General features: G+C 44.2%; 1 protein-coding gene across 1 annotated transcript in view; it reads left to right on the forward strand.

Annotated features, from left to right (window-relative positions):
• Window positions 1-23694, forward strand: part of ttyh2 (tweety family member 2) — a 119033-nt gene that overhangs the window by 47971 nt on the left and 47368 nt on the right. Inside the window, exon 4 of the mRNA XM_084002124.1 lies at window positions 13087-13307. Coding sequence (XP_083858250.1) covers window positions 13087-13307 — 221 coding nt within the window. The remainder of the gene's footprint in view (window positions 1-13086; window positions 13308-23694) is intronic.

Raw genomic sequence — 23694 nt, forward strand, 5'->3', positions numbered from 1 at the left:
CGGGTTATTAATAGAAAATTACTAATATCAATACAATTATTGATATAGGATTATAAATATAATTATTAAAAAACAGGGCACCACCCTGAAATCAGGGAAAAGGTGACCAAACCTGTACTCAGTCTCAATATAAAGGGGTTTGTTCTCAAATGCCAATAATTAATAAGTATTATCATATGAGTACAAACAGTTAAAGAAATTGTGAATTCTTTGCAGAGAAGACAATATCATTCATTCTTATACAAACACAGCAGTATGTTCAAACGGGGTTTATTAACAATAAACAAATAAACATACACTTAGTCTAAGTGGCCTGTGTGTGTGTGAGAGAGTGTGTGTGTGTGTTCGTGTGTGATAAAGGCAAGGGAGAGAGAGAGCGGGCTGGTTGGGCTACAGCAACCAGGTGGCGCTATTCTTCCGGCATTCAGAGATGGAACAGCTGAACAAAGGAGGAGGGAGGCCCCTAGTGCACGCTATTCCCTCTACAGGGTCCACAAAGCACGTGGGTGTTACGTGCGGGGGTGTGCGTGTTACAAGATGGCGGCTGTGGGTGTCGACCAGTCAGCCATGTGGAGTGGGGGTGTTCTTTGTGGGAGGCCGTTTGGTCCTGCCTGGAGAACAGGTTTCTATGTGTATCATTAGTATAATATATGTAGTCCCGTTAGGAAAGTTGGATTAGTGAGCGTGCAAACTGTTCTAGATCACTAACAACTGAACTAAGGTTACACACTTAACTCAACAGTACATCAAATAGAAAATCACTTTGAAACATTAATGTCATCACATTCAGTTTCTGTCCTAAGCTATGCCCAGATTGTTACCAGTCCTTGAAGAAGGGTTGGTTGTTCCTCTGAAGAAAGGTTGCTGTCTTCAGGTTCCTTGAAGGAAAGTTGCTGTCCTTGGAGTTCCTTTGTGTGGATGGAGGAGTTTCTAGTGAGATGCGTCTCAACTGGGAATTCTCGTCTTTGTTGCAGAAGCGTGGCTGCGCGGTGGTGTAGTGGGTAGCACTGAGGGTCCCGGGTTCGATTCCCGGGTCGGGCCCGGGTTCCTTCTGTGTGGAGTTTGCATGTTCTCCCCGTGTGAGCGTGGGTTCTCTCCGGGTTCTCCGGCTTCCTCCCACAGTCCAAAGACATCCAGGATGGGGATAGGTTCATTGATGACTCTAAATTGCCCGTAGGTGTGAATGTGAGAGTGAATGGTTGTCTGTCTCTATATGTTGGCCCTGCGATAGACTGGCGTCCTGTCCAGGGTGTACCCTGCCTTCGCCCAATGACAGCTGGGATCGGCTCCAGCCCCCCCCACGACCCTGAATACAGGATAAGCGGTAGAAAATGGATGGATGTTGCAGAAGCAGGCTCCAACAGCCTGCTTGTTGGCTGTTATGAGGGCACTGCTTGGGGACTTGAGACCTGTGGTCCAAATCCCAGGAGAAAGAGGAGACCTCTGTTCAGGTCTACATCCCAGTAGAAAGAGAGAGAGAGAGATCCCAACATGGTCTGCTTGGTAGGAAGCCAACTTCCACTGCATTTGACGTGTGTGAAGATTAACTTGAGACTTATACATACTGGTTCAAGACTTGACTTAAGATTTATAAATACTGACTTGATACTTGTAAACGTAAACTTGAAACCGTGACAACAACATAACAGTCAGCATTTCCCCAGATGCCGTGTTGGTACGCATCAGCCATGCGTGACCAGCAGGGATCCTGTGACGATGCCAGTGGCAGAGCGGCCAGAGACCCGGGTCGACTCGCTGTCGAAGAGTCCGGATTAAGTCTCCATCTGTGTTAAAGGAGATTAATGTGGTGCCATGTGAAGCACTTAGTGCGGTGACTCAACACAGCCTCGGTCGTAAATTCTCTGCCGAGAGGGCATCGAGCCGCTGCGCTACGCTAGGATTCCTTCCTCTGATGATGATTAGGGAACACAACCTCCCATTTGAATAGCGAGCGGTTCTCAGCTGCCTGGCCCTAATTGATGCACTTTATAAATAATTTAAGATGGGAATATGTAAGAACTCCGTGCTGTTGGAAGATCAGTGGAACTGCTGTGGATTGTCAGTTGGGATTCATTCTCTGGTGAATGGCATTAACCAGCTAACACAACCCATCAACATGTTTGCCTTTTTACTCCATTGGATAGATATATGAGCACATGTTGGGCACTTCTACATGATATGACTGATTGTCTGTCTTGTAAAGCACTTAGCCATGTTCGTTCCTCTAAGCCGCATTAGCGAGAGGAGCCAAATCTTTAGCATATAGCTCGACCCCTCTGGGACGTGTGAACTGGCGCAAACGCATAATTGGACATGTTGGCCTTTATTTGACCAGGTTTGTGTGTGTGTGTGTGTGTGTGTGTGTGTGTGTGTGTGTGTGTGTGTGTGTGTGTATATGAGTTCATCACATGCAGCTATAGACTGTTAAGGAGTCCCGTTCTTGAGTAGGACAAAGAGCCCAGTGTGCCACACACAGTTCCCAGTCTCCCCCCACCTAATCAACCATGAGCCGGGGCGACAAAGCTGCTTGAGGGAAACGAGGAAGCAATGCTCGCCCCGTCTGATTGGCAGAGTCGGGATTGACATTTGTATTGAAAGCGGTGACAATGACGGCTCTGACTGCCCTCCGGCCCACACAAATGCCCTTTTTTAGACCGGCTCCAAGAGGGTCTGGAAGAAGTGAGTTGGCTTCTAAGGATTCAGTTTATAAGAGAGGAAAGAAGGACAGTTAGGCTCATTATCGCTAAACGCTTTTCTTTTTCTTTTTTTGAGACCGTGGTTAGTTACGGTCTGGAACGTATGCATATGATGTGTTCATGCACACGGGAGAACGTCAATCAAAGAAACACTTAGCATGCTGGGAGAGAGAGAGGTGACATTGTGATTAAACAGAGATGCAAGAATAACATGAGATCTGGAAAGTGGCCAACCTGGATGCTGTATTTGAAGCCGTAATGGGACTAATGTGACATTTGGAGTGTTTTAGCTGCACCAATAATAACTCCATTGTTTGGAGATGGGTGTCGAGAGGTTATGGCTGCAGCTGGCAGTCCCCCTTACGCATTTAGCCTGAGCTCAAACTGGGTTTGGAAGTTGGCCCCATACATAATTGAAAAACTGAACTGAGTGATTTATTTTTATTTTTGTATCTTTTGGGGAGAGATTGAAAGATAATAAATGTTGCAATAAGTGTTCCTAATATTTAATCTGCTCCTCTTTTTGTCTGGGAGGAAAACTCCGTTCTGACTTTCTCGCTGTGAGGCGAGGTATAAGCACGTTCGCACTCTGAACCTGAAGGAAAAAAAGATATCTGAGAAATGGCTCTCATCAAAGGAAATCATTGATCTTGGGCTTGTGGTGTTTTCTAAAATAGTGTGAGATCAACAGACAGATCGGTGCAGTGGAAATCAGATTAATGAGCACTGCAAGAGGTTAGAGTCCAGCTGTTGGTTTCACCGCCACGACCATAGCTGGATGGATTGTACACCATCAGTCTCTTTTAAAAATAAAATGCCCAACGCCAACGCTTTTGATGAATGGATGTGTTATTATGTCTTCGCCCACTCATCCACTTCAATTTGACTGATGGACTCATGAAGCTGAAGGGGAAAGTACCGATGCCGGGCCAGAGGTCACCTCTGTTGCCAAAACACTTTCACCTCTGTGTGACCCCTCGCCCTCCACGGAGCTGAACTACAGGCATTCACTGAGTGATCAGACCTGGGGCCTGTACTACGAAGCAGGATTTGTGCTTAGCGAGGTAACTTAAGCGTTAACTCTGGGTTTTCCGTCCTACGACGCTGGTTCACTTCTTACCGGGGTAGATCGCCATGGTAACTTACGCTGTGGAGCTAATCTGCTCCGGAGCAGGTTATGTTCCTGATAAGAGATCAACGTGGAGAAACACACCGGCTTCTGACCAATCAGCTGTCTTGGTGCGCAGATATAAAAAAAAAGAAGCTCGGTGGATCGTGTGAGTGGGTCTCGTAGGAGAACTATAGAGTGTACAGAGACCGGCAAAACCCTTTTTCTGTCCCTGACGATGTTTTATTTGAGAGATACAGATTCTCATCGGAGGGAAAGACTTTTCTTTGTCAGCGTACAGCCTACTTACCACTTTGAATTATGTTTTTATATTTATTTTAAGTCCGTTTTACACCGGCGGGATTGCAGCTGAAAGAATGAGGCTGATGTTGTCATAAACCACGTTAATACAGAATAATAATAATAATAATAATAATAATAATAATAATAATAATAATACATTTATTTTGTATAGCGCTTTTCAAAGGATCTCAAAGACACTTTACATATACGGTTAAAAATCAATACATTTAAAACAAGTGCTATTAAAAACAGGGAGGCTACAAGTGAGTGCATTAAAACAAGCAGGCTATTCTTAAGAAATAAGTTAAAAAGATGTACTGTGAAGTTATAGAACGGTTAAAAACAAGTAATATAAAGTTATAAAACGGTTTAAAAGCAGGCACATTTAAAAACAAGTGTGTGGTGCAATACAGATGAAGTAGTGGATTAAGGGGGGTTGAAGGCAATTCTGAAGAGGTGGGTTTTGATGAGTGATTTGAAGGTGGTCTGGTCGGTGCAGGCTCGGATGTGTGGGGGTAGTGAGTTCCAGAGGGAGGGGGCAGCAATTGAGAAGGCTCTGTCGCCCCAGGTACGGTGCTTGGTCCTGACAGGTGGGGAGAGGAGGTTTGTGTCGGAGGAGCGAAGGTTACGGGGGGGAGAGTGGTGGTGGAGCAGGTTGGTGAGGTAGGAAGGGGCCTGGTTGTGGAGGGCTTTGTGGGTGAGGAGGAGTACTTTGTATTCAATGCGTTGGGGAACAGGGAGCCAGTGGAGATTATGCAGAACAGGGGTGATGTGGTCACGGGAGTTGGTGTAGGTGAGGAGGCGGGCAGCAGAGTTTTGTATGTATTGCAGTTTGTCGAGGATTTTGGCAGGTGAACCGTAGATGATGCTATTGCAGCAGTCTATTCTATGTGATGAATGCATGAATCAAAGTTTCGGCAGCAGAGAAGGTGAGTGATGGGCGGAGACGGGCAATGTTCTTGAGGTGAAAAAAGGCAGTCCTGGTGATGTGATTGATGTGTTGTTGAAATGTGAGGTTGCTGTCGAAAATGACTCCAAGGTTGCGCAGGTGTAGGGACGGGGACAGAGTGGAGTTGTCGACGGAGAGAGTGGAGTTGTGGGTGTTTTTGATGAGGGATTTGGGGCCGTCTGTTTTGTCACAGTTGAGTTGAAGGAAGTTGTTTTGCATCCAGGTTTTTAATTCAGTGAGGCAGGTGGTCAGAGTGGAGCAGGTGGCTGTGGTGATGGATTTGGTGGAGATGTAGATCTGGACGTCGTCAGCGTAGCAGTGGAAGTGGAGACCATGTTTGCGAATAATATTGCCGAGGGGGAGGATGTAGAGGATGAAGAGAAGAGGACCAAGCACCGAACCTTGGGGGACGCCTTGGGACAGAGGAGCAATGGAGGAAGTGCAGTTATTAATGCTGATGAATTGCTGTCTGTTGGTGAGGTAGGAGCGGAGCCAGGAGAGTGCAGTGCCAGTGATGTTGTAGTAGTTTTCCAGACGGGAGAGGAGAATGGAGTGTTTGATGGTGTCGAAGGCTGCAGTGAGGTCAAGCATGATGAGGATGGTGAAGTGGCCGGAGTCAGAGGAGAGGAGGAGGTCGTTGGTGACTTTTAGGAGAGCTGTTTCGGTGCTGTGTTGTGGGCGGAATCCAGATTGAAATGGTTCATACAGGTGATTAGAGGAGAGGTGGGTTTTGAGTTGAGCAGCGACGACACGTTCCAGAATCTTTGACAGAAAGGGAAGATTGGAGATGGGCCGGAAGTTGGACATTATGTCGGGGCTGAGACCTGGTTTCTTGAGGATGGGGGTGACAGCAGCAAGTTTGAGTGGAGTGGGGACAGAGCCAGAGATGAGGGAGGAATTTATGATTTTGACGAGGAGTGGGGTGACGGATGGAAGACAGGTTTTGATGAGAGCTGATGGGATGGGATCTAGGGTGCAGGAGGAGGTTTTCATGCCGTTGGTGAGTTGAGGTAGGTCCATGGGAGACAGCAGGGAGAACTGTGACAGGCACTGAGAGTGTGAAGGGGTGGGATCCAGTGGTGGGGTTGAGGGAGCCGGGGAGGTGGTCAGGTTGCTGTAGATGTTGTTGATTTTATTTTGGAAAAATGACAGAAAGGAGTTACATGTTTCCACTGTGAAAGCTGTAGAGATGTTATCGGGGGGGTTGAGAAGTTTGTTGATTGTGGAAAAAAGAGTCTTGGGGTTGTTGGAGCCAGAGTGTATGAGGTGTGAGTGGTAAGTGGACCGGGCTGTGTTGAGAGCAGTTTTGTATATATGGAGAAAGTCTGTGTAAGCGTGGAGGTGAACTGTTAGGCCGGTTTTATTGTAGAGTCTTTCCAGTTGTCGTTTGCGGGATTTCATTTGATGGGTTCAGGGGTGTACCAGGGAGCTGAGTGGGTGAAGGTGACTGTTTTGGTTTTAGTGGGAGCCAGTAGATTGAGACAGGAGGAGAGAGTGTTGTAGTAGTCCACAAGGTCGTTGGGATCATCAGACAGGGGGGGAGGAGAGATGGATATTGCACCGGTGAGAGAGGCTGAGAGGGCTGAGGGGTTGATGGACTTGATATTTCTGAATGAGATTTTGCGTTTATCTTTTGGGATAGGGATGGGGATGTTGAGGTCGATGATGATGGCAAGATGGTCGGAGATGTGGAGGTTGATGCTGGAGAGATGGTTTAGTGTGAGTCCAGTGGAGCAGACCAGATCGAGGATGTGACCATGGGAGTGGGTGGGGAAGTTGATATGCTGTGCGAAGTTGAAGCAGTGTAACAGTTCCAGGAATTCAGTGGCAGGTTTGCAGTTGGTGTCATTGATGTGAAGATTAAAATCTCCGAGGAGGAGGACAGAGGGTGAGATGGCGCAGAGCTGGGTGAGAAAATCTGTGAAGTCTGAGAGAAAGGTGGGATTTGGTTTGGGAGGGCGGTAAATAATGGCAGTGACAAGTGGAGTAGGACCAGGGAGTTTGAGGGCAAGATGTTCAAAGGACGGGGCGGCTGGGGTGGAGATGGTGGTGATTTGTATGTCCTTTCTGTGGATGGCAGCAATACCACCTCCCCGCCCTTCAAGGCGGGGTTTGTCCATGTAGGTGAATCCTGTGGGTGTGATCTGGTTAAGTGAAAAATAGTCCAGGGGTTTTTGCCAGGTTTCAGTGATGCAGAAGAAGTCCAGTTTATTGTCAGTGATGAATTCATTCAGAATGAGAGTTTCATTGCTGAGTGAACGTGTGTTGAGCAGAGCCATTTTCAGGTGTTTTTGGGTTGGTTGGGAGGACTGAGGGAGAGGACGGAGGTTGGAAAGATTCACGTGTGGTTTGTTGTGATGACGTAGTGAGGGAATACTGATAGAGGCTCTGTGGGTGATTATGGTTTGTATGGGTTGAATTTCTGGTGAGAGGGTTAGTGACGGGTGTGGCCTACAGTGGGAGCCAGCGGGGGGAATAGTGCTGTGGGTTGGTGGATCTGTCGGCGGATGTTCCGGTGAGGGGGCGTGTTGGGTGAACAGTCATGCACGTGTGTGTGATTGAACCTGAATGGTGTGCTGTATGTTAGCTGTTAGCAGGTGACTACCTAGCAAGTTGGGGTGAATACCGTCCGGTTGGAAGAGGGAAGGACGGTCCCAGAACAGATTAAAATTGTCAATAAAACCAAAGTTGAATTAATACATCCAAGCAACACATTCATTATGGGGGGGGGGGGGGGGGCAAAAACTCTCAGCCAGTCCCGAAGGCACACCAGTGTGCTGTTGATCTATGATTGGCCATTCACCGCATCAATCGAGTCGCGCGAAGACGCAGCTGAAACAAGTGATGATTGAAGACGCCGGAGACGGATTCGGAGCTGAGACTTGGAGTACGAGTGTCGAAACATCAAAGGTAACGTTAATATTAGCTTTTTTCTTTGGCTGGCTATGCTTTGAGCATATTTAGCTTGGTTATGAACTGTCTTTTAGTCAATGAACGGTAGCCTTATAAGCCTGAAAATGCATAGCCCTCGTGTGTCATGATGTATTTTGAGGTAACATTAAATGTTAGCTAGTAAAGAGGAACTAATGTGCAAGTCTGGTCGCGTTTCTGCTGTTTTGGTAATGCTCCTCTCCTCCATGTGCATTTGTTACGCGTGTGTATTTGTGTAGTCTTCACCGGCATAAAATAAAAGTTTGCCGGTTACGGTGCGCGTTTGTGTCGCGGTGCGCGGAGAGGAGAGCTAGACACCGTGGCGGCGACCGAGTGACCTTCATCTCCGTCCGCATACTACTTTCTCCGTTATACACTCACACACACACACAGTACACTGTGTACTTGGTTCACAAATACCACATACATTGATCACTATTAATAACATCTTTTGTTATTATGCCTTATTTTGTTACTTGATGTTATGTTGCTACCTTGTTCTGAGACAAGACTATGCTTGTATAGCCTAGTCATGTCAATATCATGTAATATCATCATGTAATATTTGAATTCCAGGTGGAGTAAGTGCACAAGAAAGCAAGAGGACTGCACAGGAAGAGGAGAAGGAAGCACGGCAGAGACATGCAGCTAAGCAAAGAAATGCTGCTAGAAAGAAAAAAAAAACACAATGATACTTAGCAGCACATAACAAAATCACAAAAAATAAATGAACAAATGTAAATGTCTGTGCACCCTGGCAGAGGGAGTTGTGGCACATGTTACTACAAGCAATTTTTCCCCACTGGGAGTTCACTGTTAAATGGAAAGCCCTAGATTTTTTTTGTACATAGTTATGAAATGATTAAACACAATTTATTACTTAACCTGTGTATGTCTCTTATTGATTTGGTAGGCCTCTTAGGTGTCTAAGAATATAAGTTTTTCTAGTTTAACAAGTTTTTATTGTTTAATATATCTACCATGCTGATCAAAGTTAATCATCCCTAGGCAGCCTAGGGATGTTTTTTCTCAATTGAGGAGAGGACATTTGAATTTACCCTTGTCTCCTCCGCTTACCCTGCCCTACCCCAGAATTTATAAGTGTCAAGACAGAGGGAAAACCAAATGGGCTGTGAAACCTTAACCTGACTGCGCTGGATATTTGGCGAACAAACAAACCTAGGAAAACAAGGACTAAACTAAAAAACCTCACCAATGGTGGGAACTCCACGGAGAAACAATTAGACTAAGTACAAGAAACTAAAAAGGCTAAACAAAAATTCTCTCGCAAGGGAGGAAAACTAAGGCTACTGAAACAAGTGAATAAAGAAAACAAAATCGCTCCAAAAGGGAGGAAGGCAAAAGGGCAAACAAAAACTGTGAGCTGAGCTACACTTTGAAAAGTTACAAACAAAACACTCTCTTCTTGAGGCACATAAATGACAGAACAAAAAAACAACATTGAATTTCGATACTTAACAAGAAGTGAGCTGTGACGAAGGGCTTAGGTGGACGACAGGCGAAACACTTTGGCACAAGACAAGGGGAGACGCAGACTTAAATACACAGAGGGGTAATTGGGAACAGGTGGAGACAATCAGGGAAGACATCAGAACAGGAAAACATGAGGAAGGGCAAGTGACCTGAAACGAGAGGGGAGTTCAAAATAAAACAGGAAGTTCACAAGACAAAACACCCGGGACAAGACAAACCTCACCGCTGTGTGACACTATGTGGGGTTTTTATGAAGATGTTGATTCAATTCCCGCTCAGTGTTTCATCTTTTTTTTCATCTTTTATCAAACCCATAAAAGGGCCGACCTCTTAAGGTATCTGAGAGAAAAGTAAAAAGGCGGTGTATGTATAATGTAAAATGTATTTTTAAAGAGGTGCTCTGCAGAGCTTCGTTACACGGCACAGATGATGGTCGCTATCTTTGCATTGACCAAGCTGCTGAGGCACTTCAGAGTTCAGGCCCATGTTCCATTTCACGCTCTGGCTCCCACATTCAATTTTAATTGAAGGAAAGCTTCTCTGCTGTCAGGGAAGAGACGATACAATTTAGAGCAGGTCTAATCCAGTATGTTAAACCTTAGTTTTACTTTAACAAATACGCTCATTAATGCCTTTGTTTATCAAGTGATTATGAGTACAGAACATAGTGGAAGTGATTCTGTCTCTACCCTAATACCCTCTTTAGAGTGTGATTCTCATCAAACAACATGGAAACCAACTTGTGGCAAGCATTTTTTCTGTGATGAAGTCTTAAATGTAGAACTGTCTCTCTTTTTTAACGCTGAAGAAGTCTTCTCTGCAGCGTTGCTTCCTCTAAGGCCATATGCCCGCCCCCGAAGGCAGCAAAGACGGAGATCCTAATGAAGGAAGTTGTATTTATATTGTGTAGAGGCTGGCAGGTAGAGACACATCGTCTCACAGATAACTCCACAAAGAACTATTTTCAGTCCTCATCTCGCTGTGTTAAAGGGAAGGTGTGTAGCCTCTCCGGAAAATAAAAAATGTAAAGTATTGATAGTAAAAACTTGTTTTCCATACACAATGCAAGCATGTAGTTCTTTGTAGTGGCATATTAAGCCAACGTGCCAGATGGAATTCATGAATACCAAGTTTTTCTATGTAATCATAGATCAGATTTGTCTGTGCCTGTGCTTTGCCTTTGAGGCAGGGCGAGGATGTGCTGCTGAATCTCCTGACCAATGCCCCCTCTCACTGCTTAGGATCTTCAAAGTAAATGCACGCTGATGTGAACACCAACCTTCACATAATACCAAAAAAAAAAAGATTCAATTTATATAGTGCTTTTCTGAACCCAAAAACGCTTTCCAAGTTCCATTCATTCACACAGTCATACCGGTGGTGGTAAACTACGGTAGGAGCCACAGCTGCCCGAGGGCAGACTTACGGACGCCATCCTGTGCCTACGGCCCCTCCGACCACCACCTCAAACATACAGTAGTCATACACATTCACACGAGGCAAGCTGGGTGAAGTGTCTTGCCACGACAACGACCATGACACAGTGACAAGGGCGGGGATCGAACCTACCCTCTGAACATTGGCCAACCCGCTCTTACACCTGAGCCACAGTCGCCTAAAGTCGGTCAGCTTTCCTCAAGCTAGAATCTACATCTCGATATTTGACGGCACGTTCCTTTTTTCAGCCCAAGGCCACTTCTGTCTTTTTGAAAATGAATAACCACAATAAAATAGTGCTGGCGCACTCAACGCCCTCTGCAAATTGTTTGTTTTCTAAGATGCGAGTGGAGACAATGCTCCTCCGTGCCCCCAAAACATTACACCGAGATAAAGACCGAGAAGACTGAGAGTCGTATCTTCTTGATCGGTGCGGATCACTCGCATTGTAAAGGATCAGACCGAGACTGAGGAGAGATTAGCTGGATTGGCAGTATCGCCGGGCGTTTTAGATATGATTCTCACACATGAGGCAAGGATCAGATACATGCCTTCATTTCTCATCCGCCATTTCATCGGCTCAGTCTGAAGAGGGAGCGACATCAATGAGTAATCAGATAACTGCGGAGCACCACAGGGCTCTAATGTTGATCTCAGTGGCTGCTTTAGTGTTCCTCTTTTTTAGTCATTTAAAACATCAAATCCACAAAGTATAGGTTATTGTATGTGATAATGGAATTTGCAATGTGCCGAGCCGGACTGACCCGGCAGCCCCCTGCCCTTGAAACATGAACTAGTTTTCCCTGCTCTGTGGGTGTTTTTGCTGTGTCATCACCATCCATCTCTATACATCCAGTGTGTTAACACACCTCTTCATTTTGCCCTTGAGGATCACGAGAACATTTTGTGGGAGCATGACCAGTTGCTGTATTTTTTTTCATTTGCAATATATATCACAGGGAAAAAAATATTTCAATGTCAGTTTTTTGTATTGTGCAGAGAGACAGCTTTTTAACCTCCCGTCTGTATGCAGAGTGGTCGTCAGGTTCATATTATCACTTCATATTTCTTGCTTAAATCCAGCGTTATCATTGTTGTCACTGTGAGCTGTTAGCCTTTACTTCAAGGTACAACCGTGAACATTGCTCGCAGCAGTCGAGTGTGGGTCGCACTTAGAATGCAAACCCCACTAATTACTTCCAACCAACCACTCCTCGCCTTCGCTCCGGCAAATCCCACGACTGACTGAGTTTTTCCCTCCTGTGAATGCCAAGCACCCCAAGCTGAATGGAAGCATTTATTACCCGTTTTTAATTATCAAATAGCAGTATGTCTCTGTGAATGCCATTTCCCTGTAAACAACTTCTCCCTCCAAGCAAAGCGGGAGTAATTAAACCTAAGGAAGTGGGCAGGGCCTGTACAGGGAATGTGCTCTCCACATAGATAATGTTGCTGTCTTTGGCTGACGAGATACAAATCTGATGTGTAATAATAAATGAGTCATTCTATATTAGTTTGCTTTCTCTTGGAGGATCACGCTTCCTCTAGGGAAATGGATGAGTTACTTTTCGTTTACGTGGCTTAAATACGTGACGCAATCATTAGTGAGGTATAAAGTTGGACAAACAACAGCTATCATGGATTACAATACAATGGATCTCCAGCAGCAGCAAAGCTTCTGTTTTACCTCTGGCTTCATAGTTTTGGCTGTTGCTGTACTCAAAATGGACACCCACACTTACTCAGTATTCCAGCTCTCCCACACTGTATCCCCGCCCCCCTCTGCTCCGCTGCAAAGACCATCCTCATGTTTAAGCTAATCTCACCCTCGGCCACTCAATTCTTTTTTCTGGGAAACTTTCTCAGGCAGAAAGGTTGACTAAAGGCACCCACACACGAGAAGGAAAGTCTGTCGAAGCAGATATAAAAACATGATTATCTCCTCCAAACTGGCGTGTTATTCTGGGAGGTTTTTTTTTTAAAACTGTGCGCTACTGTCACCAGAATGCCGCCCAATCATCAATAACCCGTCACTTATCCATGTGTATATTATTAAGCCTCATGAATGGTTCGGTTCATCAGCTTTCATGCTTATATTACTCCCAGCGGCAGGTCTGCTCCCCCATTCATCTCTCCCCCCTCCCTCCCTCTCCTCCTCTGCCATCCAGGTGACTGGCACCATGGGCAGCATGAAGAGCGGCCTGCACCAGCACCTCGCAAGGCTGGACGAGATCTTCGCCACACGGGGCGACTACGTGCAGACACTACAGTTCATGCAGCAGATGGCCGACAATGTCATCAAACAGCTGCTGGGCCTGCCTGACTGGGAGGATGCCAAAGTGAACCTGGCGTCAATCGCTGATCAAACGGCAAGCATAGAGTACTACAGGTGAGGAAGAGAGAAACAGGGTGGCCAGGAGCTTCAGCTCGCAGCGCCAGCGGTGCTACGGATGTGCAGGTTTCTGAAGAGAGACCTGTAAAAAATCAGGATGTGGATTGGAAATGTTTGCTGCTGCCATGAATATTTTCAAGGGTATATTGCATCCAGGGAAAAAAGATTCTGAATGCAGAGAACTGTTTTCTAGATCTTGCATCTTCATAGATGAGTTGGTTTGGGAGAAGACGTGTAAGGGCGGTGTTGGGGATGTAGCAGGAGCAGATTTGGTTATCAACAGCTAATTATTAATGTCAATATGATTATCAATATTAATAATTATATTTAATATATTATCATGATATAATCATGAATAAACGGGGCACCACCCTGGGATCAGGGAAAAGATAACCTAAAACTGTATTCAGTCTCAATATAAAAGGTTTTATACTCACATGCCAAGGATCGTGATCATTGGCAAAACCAATCGAAAAATTAAAAAGGCGTGAAATTTAAGCACTAGCCTTCACAACCTGCTGTTATCCAGTGACATATACACAACAAGCACAAGAGACCGCTAGTTATAATATAATAAGATTTATTAAAATCAGTAATAATGATCACAATCAATAACACTGCAATTAACAAAGCCTTATTACCTAACTAGCTAACACACAAAACTAAGCTAAACAGAAGGAGAGACACACGTGGAGTGTGTGTGTGTGTGTGTGCGTGCATGTGTGTGCGTGTGTGTAGAGAGAGAGAGCGAGAGAGAGAGGGAGAGATGGCCGGTTGCGGCCACCAGATGGAGCTATTCCTCACAGCGTTCAGGGGCGGAGCCACTGACGTCCGACGCGCGCGCGCGCGCAAGAGAGAGAGAGCAAGAGCTGGCCGGGTACAGCCACCGGATGTAGCTATGTCCTTAGCGTCCGCCGGGAACAGCTGGCGTAGGATACATGTGGGGCGGCGTGTGCGTGCGCGTGTGTGTTAGCGGGACATAAACAAAGAGAGGGGGAGAATGCGCGCGCAATATTCTAAGGCTCAGGAGGCGTGTCGTGACGCTTACTGAGCTCGCGAATATGGCTGAGGTTTAGTCACAAACACCGTTACAGAAATCAACCCAGCGGCGTGGGTACACAATCAGCATTCAAATACAACACGGAAAGCCACGGACTCGGCGGTCCGCGATCAAAACTTAAAACACGTTAACAAGAATTACAAGCATATCCTACACTATCAACTTATGTCTCTGCCCAGACTGGTAGCCTCTTACTGGTGTCGTTGCATTAGCTACAAGTCCGTCCTGGCGATGACGGCGTTCCGTAACACGGCGGCGGTAGTTCGGGAATCCCGGCGGCAGCGGGGGACGTGATGAGTCGGCTTAGTCCAGACGAGAGCGGAGCGTGTTTCCTCTCGTTGATCAAACTTGAATAAAGAAAACAGTTTGTGTTTCTTTCTCCCAGGGGGCGGCAATATAATCGCGGCTTGGCGATTTAGTCAGCTTACTTCAGACAGGAGCTGGTAGCTGGAATGCAGGAACCGGCTTGGTTCCTCTTGTTGCAGCGTTGCGCTGCGGGAGGGGTCGCCTCCCGTTGCAACGTGGTGTTGCGTTGGTTGTAGGAAGAGAGGCAGAGTAAGAGAGTGTTCTCCAGGCGGCTTCGGTTTATAAAGCTCACGGCTGCTGCCGGGGACCCCCCGGGGTACCTGCGGTTGTCAGCCAATAGGGCACCAGTTGTGTGACGTTGCACTTCGCACCCACTTTGCGAGGTGAAACTAAAATGGCGGTGTAGTTTTTAATCCCCTTTGTCCCTTTGTTCTGACCGCATGTGTAGGCTTTTGTAGGCCGCATTGTGTAGTCCTACTGCTGAGGTCCCAACAGCCGGATCCCATGTTGGCAAATGCAGGCGAGTGAGAGGATCGTGGTGCTGAATGAAGGCGGAGCCAGTTAGTCAACCACACACATTACTTCAGCTATCGGTTGGCCATTGAAAGTTAAACTCCAAGCAATGCAAAGATGCCGATTTTGCACACGACCCTACCCCAATGGTGTGTTCACACCAAACACAGAGCAAATGTTTCACATGAATGATGCAAATCACAATAATGTGGCTGCCATACGTTTAGATAACGTTGAGTGTTGATGGACCTCAGCATAACAAGGCCCGATCAATCCAAACTCCATTCAGAAAACAAGCATTTGTAATTAAGTTGCTTTCTGTAACCAAGTTACAAAATACCAGACAGATCCATCTTCACTGACACACATATCCCCGATCTGTACAAAAAAGTGAAAGATGAGATTATTGTGTCGCTGACCAGGGCACAGAGAGTTGCCCTAACAGTGGATGGGTGGACGTCTTGTGCCACTGACTCATATATAATTTGTTTTATTCATATAGAAATAGCACGTTCTGCTCCTCATTATTGCATTAGCCTACGTCCTATTGAGTTCATATGTGTGGCAGACAGGGATATGGACAAACATTGATGCACTATTGAAAGTGTCACTTGAAGTTAGTCATTGAGAGTAATTGTTTTTTTTATTGTTGCAGAGTTAGACTCAAAGTCAACTCTAGCACATTTGAAAAGGCCTGATTTTGAAAAGTTGTTACTGTGCCAAAAAGAAGAGGAATAAAAGCTAATCTTTTTTATAGTACCATACTGAATTGCATCTTATTTTTTTATTTAAATGTTATCTTTGTTTATTCATGTTGAATCGCATCGTATCGCATTGATTTGAACTAAAAGATTATCGCAAAGTATCGCATCGGGAAGAGGGTGAGGTGTATCGCATCGTATCGCCAGAAAATTCCATGTATCGCTAAAATATCGTATCGCTGGCAGCGCATCGAGATGCGTATCTAATCGGCCTCAGTGCAGAGATTCACACCCTTACTACAGACCTGACAAAGCATGGATTCAGACATTTACAAATCAGTATCATGATGATTTTGGCAGTTAAATCAAAGCAAAATCTGTTCATTTTGGATTCACACAGCTATAGTAAAGTAGAGAAATTCCGCCGATGTGTGACTTTCTAGATACAGTGAATATTTATTTATTTTTACACGCCAATTATTAGCTGCGTGTGCCCTGGTTGAAGTTATGAACCCAGACCAGAATATAATTCTAACATATAATATCCCATGGTATTTATTAAATGGGATGACATAAGGTGATTGCATGGCATGTGTATATCATCCATGTATGTAAATCACTGATTCTTGAGATAAGGGACAAAACATGTCCCACATCAAAATGTTGCAATTTGTCTTAAAAAACAATAAATTATTCATTTTAAAAAGGCTTTAAAAGTTGAATATGAAAGACTTTTGTATGTGTACACCCTTAGTTTTGTATATATTTATATTATTTCATAGTAATTTGATAAAATACCGGCACTGTACTATGAAAGCCCATGCAAATGAACTCGTCCTCCGTAGAGGTCACAGTATCAAACTGCCGAAAATAAGTGTTTTAAAATGCCCAAAATGTCCAAATATTAATATGAGGTTAATTGTATGGCTTAATAAAATACCACAAAACATTTAAAGTGGACATTCCATTATTTTATACATTTACAACAGCCTCTCAAAGTTTGTCCTTAATTCAAGTCAACTCCGTAAGATATTTTTCAAATTCTAAATAAATCAGGGATATTTTGGTCAGCCTTAACCCTGAGGACCCCCTTTGACTCCTTCCTGTTGATGGATGCAGCAGTCCAACACATGGTCTCGTAAGTTTTAAATTTAAAAAAATATTCAGCAAACAAGTTGAAATCTCTGTGGTCACAGCTAGTGTGTGTCAACACTGTCTTCAAATTAGGGGTGATTTCAATCAATCATTTTGAAATAAAAGTTGGTATTTATGTTTAGTTTAGTGGCAGCTGACAACTGAGAAAAATCAAAATGGCTACCATTTACTAGATATGAGTAATTTGAAAAAACATGTAATTTTTTCAACTCCGTCAGACGTCAACTCCGTCAGATATTTCGTTTGTTCGTCTTTCGGTGTTGACATGTGAGGTGAGGGTGGAAAAGTGCTCCCAAATCCTTATTAATTAATGCATAACAACTACATAACATGATAATATAATCTAAGTATACATTTTGATTGAATTAAAGGTGACATATGCTGACAAAACCCACTTTTTCTGGGATTTGGGGTGTTGTTTGGGGTCTTTGGTGAAATAGGCCGCACATGCTTTTTTGAGTGAGAAACGGATTTCTGAAAATACCCCGCCATTTTTTTCAGATGAGCCTGTCAATTTCGGCGCTTACTCTGATGTAGGAATAAGGCACATTTGAATATTCCCACCCATTCTAGGTCAGTGCCCACGACCCACCTCCCCATCCTCCGCTCATTAGAGCATTCATAATGTCTTCTTGGGGATCCGCCCAGTATGTCTGCCCAGTATTTGTATGCAGAAACAAAGTCCTTACAGCGATGATGGTGTGTTTTTTTTTCTGATAAGACCTACCGTTTTGTCAGAAACAGCCCAAATGTGAGACCAGCGCAGAAGCAGAAAATGGCTCTTTTTCTCCACGTTTCTGTCTCCCTCAGCCTGGTGGGGACTTCAAGTTGCCACGGTAACCCTTTAACTGAGCCTCAGGCCACAGCTACAGTTAAAGGGATAGTTCACCGCCACGCAGGTGGTCTAGTGGTTAGAGCACATGCCATGTACGCATATATGCAGCGGACCCTGGTTCGAATCCTGACCGGAGGTCCTTTGCTGCATGTCACATCCCCCTCTCTCTCCCATGTTTCCTCTCTGACCACTGCTAAATAAAAGGCATCTATGCCAGAAGAAAAATCTTAACAAAACAAAGGGACAGTTCCACATTTTGGCAAATTGGCCCATTGCCATAATCCCTATATTCACAGCAGTAGGTTCATTACCTTTATTTGTCGGTGTAAACTATTTTTAGCTGCTCAGAGCTTTGCTACAGAGGCTAATGGGATTTCCTGGTTTCCCTCATCAAACTCATCAAATACACAATCCAACAACTCCAAAATGCTTTCGTGGACAAGTTGTGACCTGCACATTCACCACGCTGTGATGAAAATGTAACGTTACGAGACGGAGCCGTTTTAGAGGTCAATTCATGTTTTTCAGCAAGCAGTCTCTTTATTTGCCTCTAAAACAACTCCATCTCATTTGAAATCTCTGAAGAATCTCATCATAATGTACACACTGTAGCCCCTGTGGTCCCCAGGAACATTTTGACATTTTCATGTGTGCCTTAAAGATCCTGTGACCAGGTACTCCTTGTTTGAAGTTTGATACCCTTTCCCTTGATAGTCTCTCCCTTTGCCATGTTCAGAACATGCTACATATCCTTAATCAGTTTGATTCTCCATTAATTTGTCAACACCGTCAAATGTGTGTCAACACCGTCAGTTGTGTGTCACGACCATAAGATGGAGGTTTTTCATGTTTATACAAAAATGCATATTTCTGTTGTGCAATTGACTGGGTTCATACATTAAAACACCATCTTATCTACATGCATCAGTGTCTTTTGTGCACAAAACCACTGATTGTATATATAAAAATGAAAAAAATACTCAACGAAATGAAGGTAATTTAAAATGGCTCATTTAAAAACAATGGAAAATAATATTAAAAGTGTATTTTAATGCAATTTATCACTTAAGCTGGTTAAGGCACACCATTTCTACACACTTAAAGACAAAAAACATTTTCATGTGTCAGACGGTTGACAAATGTCAAGTTAGTCACCGAGTAAATGTCAATTTTTATAAAAATTGGTTAAATAAATTGCCTGTTCCTTTTCATGGTAGATAGATGAGACCTGTGTTTATGAAGATAGCCAATTCAAATTAATGTGGCATTGATTTTTTTGTTTGTCACTTTTCAAAAGTACTTTTGTCCCTAATCTCAAGAATCAGTGAAATATGAAGTTCCTTGCATACACAGATCTGTTTGAAAATCAAAGAATTATCAGCCATCATTACATCAATACTCAAACCATAACGATAGAAACAGTCTCAACAATTACAGTATGTGGAGAACTATTATTGTAGTTCCGTCTCATTACCGCTAAACTCTCCACTTTTATCATCTCACAGCAGAGACGGGCCTTTGCTGTTTCTTCAGTCTTTGTGTAGGCTTGATGGTTTCTCTGTGGAGTCTGCAGGAACAGACAGGCTTTTGTGTTGGTATTGATCTGCAATGTAACTCCTTGCCTCTTACTCAATACCCCACATAGCCCCACAGTAAGTAAGAGTCTGAATACTGAGAGCAGACAGCCAGACACTGTAAGCTGCTGATGGACTCGTTATTGCTGCCCTGACAAACGGCTGTGGTCGGGTGTCTGTCTGTACATTTTTGACTGCTAAAAGTCTTAAGTGGCGTTGTGTCAGATCTATCTTCAATGTGCTCGTCCCAGAATATTTTGTTCACTCTTCAAACTTGCTCACAGTGTTTGTCAAGTTACTTTACTGGCAAACAAACAAAAAAGCTCTTTCTAGTCTTATTCACCCTTCAATCTCATTTACATTCAGTTTTTGAAGTTGAAACCCTCCGGCATTGCAGTTCTCCGGTACTTTTTTGGAAAGGTCTAGGATCTGTTGGCATTTAGCAGTAAGGCAGCTAACCTTTTCTCTTGTGTGCAAAGCGTGTCATAGGACTAGGGCGGCCGACATGAAAATGCACATAGACTGTTTATAAGTATGGCTGTTGGAGTGAACTTAGGGAATCAAATATAATTCAAATAGTAAAAAAATCAGTACTATTCAAATGCTGAAATTAGCATATGATTTGTTTTTTTAGATACGTGTTTTCTAATGTTAGCAGATCCCCCTCGTCTTGCCCTACCCACATAACGTTTTCTGAATCACAATCTCCCTATCAGAAATAGCCCACAGCGGCGCATCACGGAGATAACCGACAGCGGTGCATCACGGAGATAACAGGCGGAGATAACCGCGCGGCGGCAGCACTCAGTGAAATGAAACAAAGATATCGACAGAGCTCTAGGAGGCGTCATGACAAAGATGCATTCATGCTGCTTACTGCTAGCTAGATCGACCCGCGTCTCCATCGGCTGATTCATCTGGAACGAGTCCAACAGCAGGATGTACGTGAGAACGTGAACGTAGAGCTGACGGTGAGACGAGGAGGGCGTAGCCATGGCAACGGGGACACAGCGTCCCCAAGAGAACGGCAATGTGGTTGTTTTACTTTCTTCATTATTACTTATCTAGAAAGCTGTCAGCTGTTGGTAATTCAACATATTTAATGGTCATGTTTTTGGAACACCCTCTAGTGGACAGGAAGTAAAACAACCACGTAGCCGATAATGGCATTGGCAACATATAAGCCTGTGTAGTGTAGTGTAGTTAATATCAATGATAGGCTTGAACAGATGGAATGAAATTCGAATTGTATTATAGAGGAAAATTGACAGCTCTAATAAGAAGTGGATGTAGTCATCACGAGTCACCCATTGGTTCGTGGACTGGTTTTGAATCCTCGTTTGGCACGTTGGGCATTGCCATCTTGGAATTTTTGGAACCGATGAACAGAATGGACCAAATTTGGACTGTGGAGGAGCGACGGTTGAACACGAGCTGCAGAGCGGCACTGGGAATGGCAACCGTTGTGTCACCTTCCATAATTCGGTTAGCTTTGTAGTCTAGTCTAGCCTAGTCTAAGCTAATTGCATTTGGTAGTGTGGTAGCAATGGTAACAAGGCCATAGTAGAGGCACCTTGGTAGCAACCTAGCCGCACCCTAAAGCATCCCCTTTTTTACCATTTATTTGACTCTAAATGGACCATAATGTACGAAATGAACATCATGCTGGACTGAAGAAGACTTGAAACTAGAGATTGAGACCATGTTTATTATTTTTACTGAGATAATAAATCAAGTGAGAAATAGGGACATTTTCTCATAAACTTACATGCAATTTGCCCTCTTTTTGCAAGCAGAGGAGTCGCCCCTAGTGGCCAGCAGATAGAATGCAAGTTTAAGGCTTCACCTTTCCGAATATATACACTTAATATTATTATATTTCACTTGTGCCAACAGATCCCCCTAAATACTATACACTTCTGTTACATTTGACGACCCATTTCTGATCTATAAAAAAATTGTAGGACCACCTTCTCGAATAAATGAGAACAAAAACAACTCATGACAAATATGGAGAGAGAAAAAAGCTGAGGTGTAAATATGTGCTATGCCACAGTCATCTGTAATGACCAAAGTAAACATTGTATTTGATCAGCTGCCTCCCCCAGTAACTAGTTAATCCACAGCACAGGTCAAGATCAGCTCTGCGATCGCTACGAGCGACATAAATGGCAACCAAAGTGCATTTTGGCTTAATCGTTAATGTCGTGATGGACTTCTATTTTGCCTGGAGCCCACCACTTTCCCTAGAACATATTCTTTTGGCTTTCCAACATGAATTTTGTTGTGTTGATACTGTATTTTATGCAATGACAAATAAAGCTTCTATTCTATTCTATCTCACGTGCGCTTTGTGTTTAAGTGTCTTTTGAGGTTTGACGCTTTTAACGCCTCATTCGGCACATTGTGCTTTGAGCTCAGCGTCTCCGCCCGCCATCCCTAAATCAAACATAATGTGTCAGGGTCATATTTACTCACCACACATTTGGACACAGGCTTGTCTTCCCCATTGTTTTTTTAATTTATTTAAAAAAATTATCTATTTTATGTCACTGCATTTGAAGGGATGTTAGAAAGCTAGCATGCTTACTATACCAATAAATCCTAACACTGCTCCTTTTAAGGATTCTATAGCTTATGGATGCAAATTTATTGACCTTTTTTTAAATTATGTATTTATATATTGCATTTCTTACAAATGTATGAAGAAAAATGTCAGTTGGCTCCAAATACGTAAACACAGATTAATTTCCAGTTGTAGTTGTTTTCCATCCAGATAGGTAACCAGTCTATCACAGGGCTGACATGTAGAGACAGACAGGTAAGACACTAGTTTACTCAGATGAGGACCTAACACTTGTTCTATTTTTAGCTCTTACTTTATCGGCAATGATTCGTTGTGGTTTCCTTGTTTCCTTCTTTTGACAAATGTACTTATTGTAAGTCGCTTTGGACAAAAGCGTCTGCTAAATGACCTAAATGTAAATGTAACCAGTCTATCACAGGGCTGACATGTAGAGACAGACATGTCAACCAGTCTATCACAGGGCTGACATGTAGAGACAGACGGGTAACCAGTCTATCACAGGGCTGACATGTAGAGACAGACGGGTAACCAGTCTATCACAGGGCTGACATGTAGAGACAGACAGGTAACCAGTCTATCACAGGGCCGACATGTAGAGACAGACAGGTAACCAGTCTATCACAGGGCTGACATGTAGAGACAGACAGGTAACCAGTCTATCACAGGGCTGACATGTAGAGACAGACAGGTCCTTCCTAATGTCTTTGGACTGTGGGAGGAAGCCGGAGAACCCGGAGAGAACCCACACTCACACGGGGAATTAAAACTGTCGCACCGTCGCTGTGGGACGACCCACTACACCACCGTGCAGCCCTCAGTCATAGCTATCGGACTGAATTGATTATGAAATTAAGCATTTATGATTAAAAAAAGGGAAAAAGATAAGTATGATGGGATTTCATGGGCTTGTTAATGGGGTCCCTTGGTGAGTGTGGGCCCTGGCTCAGCTGGCCCCTCGCCACCTCACAAACACTCTATTGGTAGATGACTCTGACCTCTGAATAAAATATCATCGCTATGATCAATATCAACCCTTCAAACTAGAAGCACATTTGGAACTGCTCCTTGCAATCCAACACAATTTCTTGATGACGTACTTACCAATCTTACATAAGTGTAAAGCCCCCCCCAACTGCCCCGTCACCAAGCGTCTCCATGCTGTTCTCAGTTTGAATCTAATTGGTTTAAGATGACAGACAAACATGGTGGCAGTGTCACCAGAGAGCCTCTGTGGGCATGTTGACGTCCCGGCTTCTCACACCAAGAGGGGGGAGAGATGAAACGAGGAAGAACTATCAAGGAGGTGGTGAAAGGGGGGCAGATAAAAGAGAGATTAAAGAGAATGAAAGAGAGGAGGATAGAAGCGGGAGAGAGAGTGGTGCATGAGGGACGCTGGAGGAAGGATTCTGTAGTGTGATGGAGACGCAGATGGGCGGGAAATAAAGGAGATAATTAAAAAGGACGTGAGGAAGTGAGGATGATATAGGACTGATGAGTGCAGGTCTGCAGGACTTCATGATGGAGATGATATATGCTGACTTAATTTAATGTTTTGATTGATAAGTCACAGTGTAAATCTTGTAGCCAGCCCCCCCCCCCCCCCCCCCCCCCCCATTGCTCACATGACAGATGGACCTACTGAGGAGGGTAACA

This window comes from Eutrigla gurnardus, assembly GCF_963514095.1.
Source record: "Eutrigla gurnardus genome assembly, chromosome: 22".
NCBI lineage: Eukaryota > Metazoa > Chordata > Actinopteri > Perciformes > Triglidae > Eutrigla > Eutrigla gurnardus.